The sequence below is a fragment of the Pinus tabuliformis genome, chromosome 5_2 (assembly GCF_031772625.1).
Source record: "Pinus tabuliformis cultivar Carrire ecotype Pingquan chromosome 5_2, CPIR1, whole genome shotgun sequence".
In the NCBI taxonomy this organism is placed as follows: domain Eukaryota; kingdom Viridiplantae; phylum Streptophyta; class Pinopsida; order Pinales; family Pinaceae; genus Pinus; species Pinus tabuliformis.
This window is the reverse complement of record NC_142306.1, coordinates 86,004,197-86,011,967: the sequence shown is the minus strand read 5'-3', so window position 1 is coordinate 86,011,967 and position 7,771 is coordinate 86,004,197. Positions and strand designations below refer to the sequence as shown.

Genomic DNA, 7,771 nt, shown 5'->3' with positions numbered 1-7,771 from the left:
TAACATTTCAATTATTTATTAATATTTTTATTATCATTAAATGATTTTTATGAATTATTTTAACTATCATTTCTATTATTTATCAATATTTTAGCTAACTATTATGATTAAATTAGTTCTATTAATTTATTTTTGGTTCCCTAGGGTATTTTCCTTAAATATAATTTTTAATTATTTATTTTTGGATTTTTAATATTTTTAACAAACTATTGTCTTTAAATTAATTTATTTAATTTGGTTTAAGGGATTGGTCCCCTAGTATAATTCTTTTCCTTAAATATAATTTTTAACTATTTATTTTAACTAACTAATATCATGAATTAATATTTTAATTATTTTTAATATTTTTAACTAACTATTATCTAAATTAAATTATATTTTTTGGTTCCCCTAGGGTAATTTTTTCCCTTTAATTATTAAAAAGGGTTTTGACCTAAGTACCTAGTCAAAAGTAGCTGTTGGTCTCTTTAGCCGGTGGAGGCTCTGCTCTGTCTATTTAACTTGCTAAGCTGGATCTGTTTCATCAACTTGTCCTGACAATGAACCACACTGGTTGGTTCGAAACGCGTCATATAGATCACAAAAGCCTAAACTTTACTATTATAATCTTCTATTTTATAAATTATATTTTTAAATGCTATATAAAATATCCAACTTACTTTCTAAACTTTAATTCTCATAAATTTTAATTCTCATAAATTGTATTTACATTTTTGTAATTTACAAATTATCGGTAAAACCAACTATTAATAAAAACACATTTTGAAATTTAAAAAAAAAAAAAAATTAAAATAAAAAATATTTTATTAAAATATTCAGACTTTTCTCGTTATTTTTGTCACCACTCATATTTAAGAATACACTATACATTTAAGATATTCGCAATATTCGCTTTTACGTGATAATACCACTGGAAGATTATATTGTCGTCTTCGCTCGTTTTCTAAATGGTGAAATTGACGAGAGGGGAAGATTAAAACATTGGTTTTCTTTCGATACCCAATGAGAAATAAGGTGAGGGTTATAAAGATATTAATTTTTTTATTTAATATTAAATTTATTTTAATTATATATTTAGTAAGTTAAGAGTGATTAAATTTTTTAGCTGCAAATTTGTTTTAAAGAGCAATTTAAATAAAAAAAAGGGAATTTTTGTGATTTTTTTTATATAGATTTTAATGAATTTTTTTGATTTCCTTTTATATACTGTGTAAATATTTATTGTTTAAATTCTATTTTTAGTGTTTTTTAGAATATATAATTTATATACTGTGTAAATATTTATTGTTTAAATTCTATTTTTAGTGTTTTTTAGAATATATAATTTAAATTTGTAAGTCTTGTATTTTTTTTTACCTGAGGAAAATTTGATAAAATAATATACTCAAAAAACACCAAAATGTAAAACACTATGAGTTTTAATCATAATTATTTTTTCAATAGTTTTGTATGATATATATATTATTTTTTAACAATATATATTATATACATGATTGACATTAAAATAACATTTTATTTATGAATTACATTATCTATGTTTAAATATTCTTTTTGTTATTAATTTATTTTTAACTATATATCAATATTACTTAATCCACGATATCAAAATATTTAATATACTATGGACATTGAATTTTTTTATTATTATAAAAATTTTGAAATTTTGCATATAATTTTATATTAAAAGTTAAATTTAAGAAGTCCTAAACAACTTTATCTATTTTTTATTTTTCATTTATTTTTTTGATTTGGACATTGAAAATTTTGTTATATTCAACATTATTTATATATATATAATTGATTTTTTTTTTCTTTTGTAAATTGAATTTTATTATATATATAAAGAAGATCCATCAAGGAAGTTAAAGACTTCATAAAGCTTTTTTAGCATTTCTGGAGTCACACACAAGAATTGAACATGTATTTTTCTCTTTTCCATTTTCCCTTGCATACATTTACCCATCATACTAAAGTGTTAGTTACAACCAGAGATAAAGCCAAATTCTCATTTCCTTGGGAAAGATCCATCACACATCTATCACAAGTGGCTCCACAAAGAGGGTTTCCTTTTCACTGTCTAAATAGTTGGACTTGTGGCGGTGATTTGCCCACTCCAATATTATCCTTGAGCTTGGGATTCTTCTCAAAAGAAGGATGAGACAAACCAAAAAGGGACTACCTTTCCTCTTGGGAAACTGAAGTGGCTGAATTTGCCTTTTGTTGCTGAAAGCAATCCTTCTTCTGGCTTGTCACATTCGATATCGTGGAAGGTGGTTTCTGCTCCCTTCAACCACGGCTGGGTTTTCGTGGCACTGAGGAACTAGAATGCCCTTTTGAGGCAGGGCATGCATTTGTGGAGATGCTTTGGTTGCCGATAAAGTATACATAAAAAGGTTGTGTTCTCATAATCCAAACGTTATAGATACTGCTGAAAACCCCATTTGAAACTGATTTTATCTGGAAGTCCCTCACTTAAGTCCACTTCCAAAAAATGTGAATGAAAGAGATGTATCCATTTCCTAATTTGTCATTATCAATCTTGAAAAAGTGACCTAATTCATTTCTAATAGCTTCCAAGAAGTTTGTAGAAATCTAATGCATGGGCAAGTTGGGAAGACGAACCCACACTGGAGTAGCCAAGGACTCAATCGAAAGGGGATTGAACTTTGGGAACCAACGTTGAAGTGAGAGACCTACACGACCCTAAAACTAGGGTCCTTGGTCAAAGACCTTCTCTTGGTCATCAAGGTCCTGGAAAACAACCACACAAGAACTTTCGGAGTAGAGCAACAAATCCATGTTTTGGGTCCAATTCTGATGAACCCAAGCCCTAAGGGCTATAGTTGGAGGCCAAGAACCCTTAAACTGGAAAATGACTCACATCGTTGATAATCCATAATCCTGAGTGAAGTGAAGAGTTCATTCATCTGAAGCGAAGAGGTAACTGATGAATGCTCCACCCCAAAAACTTGATCTAGAAGAGCCTTCAGGGGTTCAAAGAGCTAGAATCAGGCTTAAGGGCATTTTAAAATATAAGGCTTTGGATGTTGAGGCCAACCCCTTTCCTTTGGCACTTCCACCCAATCTACTAATAAGGGAAACCATGGAATCCCTTTTTATGCCGCACTCTTTAAGATCCTTTAACAAATTTAGTTGCTTCCCTTTGAAAATGAGACACAACATCCCTAGAGGGATTCTAGTTGTGACATGAATGTGAGTTGCAAGGGAGGAGATGGCATCTCCGTCCCTGAGCATGACGCAGAGGGATCTTCTAACCAAGGTTTTGACAAAAATCGGAAAAGAAATAAGCTCTTGAGAATTGGTATCCTAAACATGGGGCAAAATGCGTAGGTTTTGACTAATATCTGGTAGAAAAATTCTAACAAACACTTTGTAGGTGAACCTACTCCACCATTGGAAAGATTAAACAAACAATTTGTTGAACATTTTGTGGGCAAACTTCGCGCTAAGTGTTCCACACTCGTTGTTGTTCCCAGACAAAAAAATTCAAGTTCATCCTCCATCGTTGCTACGTCCATAAATTTATGGAAGAAAACCACTTCTTCATATTAGTAATAGGGATTGAGAATTCAGAAGAAACCAATACTAAGACGGTCAACCTCTATTTATGGGTTTTGATGTAACCTCGGGGAACAAGTTCATCAACATTTGGGTGGGCATGATTTTTAAGAAGCCTCGATGGGAATCACTTTTCCTTGTATGAATTAAAAAAAAGATTTGTATCCACAACCACTATAATAACGAAATATTTGATATTTTTGAAAATTATAAATTTTTAACATCTTACTAATTTTTTTACTTCTATTTACTTTATCTCTTTAAAAATAATCACTTTATATCTTTTAAATGAAATAATCACAAATACACCATCAAAAAAAATTAATCCATTTTCCACGCTAGGAATTCCATTGTTGTAATATCTTTTAAATGAAATAATCACAAATACACCATCAAAAAAAATTAATCCATTTTCCACGCTTGGAATTCCATTGTTGTAATCACTTTATATCTTTTAAATGAAATAATCACAAATACACCATCAAAAAAAATTAATCCATTTTCCACGCTTGGAATTCCATTGTTGACTACGAATAGAATGTAGTATCCTCGCGGTGCTGCAATGGTGTTTGGAGGTGATGTTAAGTTAGAAAACAGTAGTCTTTGCTCTCAAGTCCCGTAGTCCATGCGATTATACATGACCACGGTGTTTTCATAAGTGGTGGTCATATGCATAGCAGAAACCATAAACTCCCATTAATCACTTCATTAAACAATTATAATCGTGATGTTGAAGGAATACATAAAATATTTTAATGTGCGTTTCAGCAATTCTCTTAGGTATTTTAAATTTACAAGGTCCCGTGCACAGATGGACCTGAAAAGGAAAGGCGACGTCATCCTTTCTTTTTCATTTTTAATTAATTTTTGCAATTATGATTTTATTTTCCAATTTAATTTTATTTTATTTTAACACTAACTTAATATTTAATAAGTATTATTTTTATTAATAATTTATATTTCATTTCGAATTTTAATAATCTAATATTTTTATTTAATACTATTTTAATTCTACTTTAACATTTACTATTATTTCACGTCATGATTTCAATTATTCTTATTACGCCTTTTGTAATTTCACTTATTCTAATTATTCTCGGTGTTTTTTTTAAGTTTATTTTATAATTAATAATAAGTAATTCGTTTTCAGAGTTCTCCAAGCCATTCTTAGCTGCTGCTGCGCGCGCGAGCAATCCGCGATCGAGCCTCGGCCTGGGACGCCTAAACGAGCTTCATCATGGATCCTCCGGATCCACCCAGTGGGAATTCGAAGCTGCAAAGAGCCTTCTCTAATCTGGTAAAGTCACTCCCTCCGCAAAGACCTAGACCAACAGCAACAAATTTTGTGAATAAGCTTGATGTATTACAGGAAGTTCAACTGCCACCTACCATTCCACGCATGGCAACCATTTCCCCAGCGGAAATAGGGTTAATCGGGCAATTTACAGGACTGTGGCCATCACCCAGAACAGTGCAAAGATGGGTCGAGAGAAACTAGTCGGACAAGATCCAGGGTAAAATATCCATCAAATTCTGTGGCAGAGGATATTTTACTTTTCATTTTGAAACCAAAGATGACAAAGATCTAATATTCAGAAATGGGCCTTACTTTATGGACTCCAGGGGTCTCTACCTCAATAAATGGACCTTGGATTTTGATCCAGAACTTGATATACCAAATGCGGTTCCAGTTTGGGTTAGACTGCCGCATCTTCCCCTTCACTGTTGGGGGGATGACTCGGTCAAAGCAATAGGAAATGCGGTTGGGAAATACATAGATCGCAGTGAACCTAAAGACAACATGCAGGCGTGTGCGCGGATTTGTGTTGAAGTCGATCTGGGCCGAGGACTGCCGGAAGTGATCAAATTGAAAGTTGATGATTGGTGCCATATTCAGCAGTTGGATTACGAGCAGATACCCTTCAAATGCAAGGTATGCCATGAATATGGACACTTTGCAAATAGATGCACTAAAATAGTTAACGTAGAATCTGATGAGCAGGATGGGCAATGGGAAACTGTAAAAAGGAAAAAATCATCTCCTCCCCTCAAAACTATGGATCCTGATGCCCCTGGTTCTTCCCATCAGCGCCCTCCCCATCAGCAACCTTCCCATCAGCAACCTTCCTCCTCTCAGCAACCTCCCCTTCAGCAACCTTCCTCCCCTCCTCTGATTCCCGATCCTCCTCTCCCTCCATCCTCTAATCCCTACGCGATCCTCTCTGAGGCAGAATCCGGGCCTGATTTCCCTTCCACAGATCCCCCTCTCCATCTTTCTCCTCCCCTCATCATTCAGCCCTCTCCTGATCCCCCCTCTTCAAGGATTACCAGGAGCTCTTCAAAGGAACATGGAGCGCCCAGTGATGTCCCTAAAAAGCAAGGGCCTGGCAGGAAATCGGCCAAGCAACAGAGGGATGAAAGTGCTCAGAAAGACATAGCCCTGGGCACCCAAACTCCAATAGAGTCCTTCATTCTTGGACACTTGGAAAAAGAAAATAGTAACAAAGGAAATGAGAGGCGAGCACCTCTCCATGTAACTAGTAAATCATGATGAAAATACAATCTTGGAATAGTAGGGGCTTAGGGCACCCCTCCAAGCTAGTTGCCCTCAAGGACTTAATTCACAGTGAAAATCCTGAAATTGTACTTATTCAAGAAACAAAGCAAGATCAATCAGAAATGAGTAGGGTAATAAGCCAGCAAAAGCATTTCAATGGATGTGCAAGCGAAGCAAGAGGAGCCTCAGGCGGCATATTAACTATGTGGAATAGCAATAAATGGATCTGTGACTCCACCAGCGTACACCAGAACTGGATTCCAGTCAATTTAGAAAGCAAAACAGGTAGCTCAAAGGTAACAATTTACAACATATATGCTCTGAATCAGTACAAAGAGAAAGAAATGTGTTGGAACACATTGGAAGCAAGTATAGAAGAAGAGCAGAACAATAATCTCATTATAGCAGGAGATTTAAATCTGGTGATGCACGCTAACGAAAAAATGGGAGGAAATTTCACCCCTGATCCATTCAGAAGTCGACTTGAGGCCATCATGCAGGAGCACGACCTTGTTGATATCAGACCCAAAAACCGTAGGTACACCTGGAGTAACAGAAGAATTGGTGCCGGCAATATCATGGAACGACTTGATAGGTTCCTTATAAGTATAGCATATCTGTCCACCTTCTCTACAGGCCATTCAAACATTCTCAATGTCTCTGCCTCTGATCACTACCCAATAACGCTTACTCTTCATAGCCAATGTCAGCTAGGACCCATACCCTTCAAATACTGCTCCATTTGGAATCGTTCCCCAGCAGCAAAAGATGTGGTGCGGCAGGCTTGGGTTCAACATGTAGAAGGCTCGCCAACTTATATTTGGGAGACAAAATTGAAGAGAGTAAGACAGGCTTTAAAGAATTGGGCAAAGAACAATTATCAAGAGCCCGAGATGAATAAAAAGAAAATTAAGCAAGATCTAGAGGAAGTGCAACAAAGAATCGAAGTTCTTGGGCTAACTCAGCAAGCTAAAGAGCAAGAAACCAGATTATACTCACAGCTGAGTCAAACTATTAGGGATGAAGAAACAAAATGGAGACTGAAATCAAGGCAATTCTGGTTGCAGGAGGGAGACAAAAACACATCTTATTTCCACAAGCAGGCCACGGTTCGAAAGGCCAGAAATACAGTGAGCACAATAATGGATAATGAAGGGAACCGTTACAATACTTAGGACTCTATAAAGGAAGCAGCTACCAAGCACTTTAATAATACTCTGACTAAGGATAAAGCCGAGGAGGATTATTCAAGCATGCTACAACATCTGTCTAAAGGAGTCACACAAGAAATGAACAACAGTCTCAGAAAAGAAGTAGAAGAAGAAGAAATCCAAGCAGCAATTTGGAGTTTACACACAGATAAAGCTCCAGGACCTGATGGGTTTTCCATTAGCTTTTACAGAGAATATTGGCATATGATTAAAAAAGATCTCTTAAAGATGATTCGTTGGGTTTTAAAAAAAGGCAAAATGGGGAAATTTACCAACTCCACCTATCTGGCTTTAATTCCAAAAGAGAATCGACCTTCCACTTTTTCAAGATTTCGGCCAATATCTTTATGCAACTCAGCATATAAAATAATTTCAAAAATTCTAGCATCCAGGCTCAAACCACACCTCTCATCCCTGATCTCCA

The 7,771-nt window shown here is 34.9% G+C and overlaps 1 protein-coding gene across 1 annotated transcript; it reads left to right on the top strand.

Moving 5' to 3' along the window:
* Nucleotides 1–5,191: 5,191 nt before the first annotated feature.
* On the top strand, nt 5,192–7,311 carry LOC149157668 (uncharacterized). Its single transcript, XM_089433756.1, has 3 exons — nt 5,192–5,512; nt 5,582–6,112; nt 6,466–7,311. Exons 1-3 carry the CDS (start codon nt 5,192–5,194, stop codon nt 7,309–7,311), a joined length of 1,698 nt encoding a protein of 565 aa, XP_089289882.1.
* The last annotated feature ends 460 nt before the right edge of the window (nt 7,312–7,771 follow it).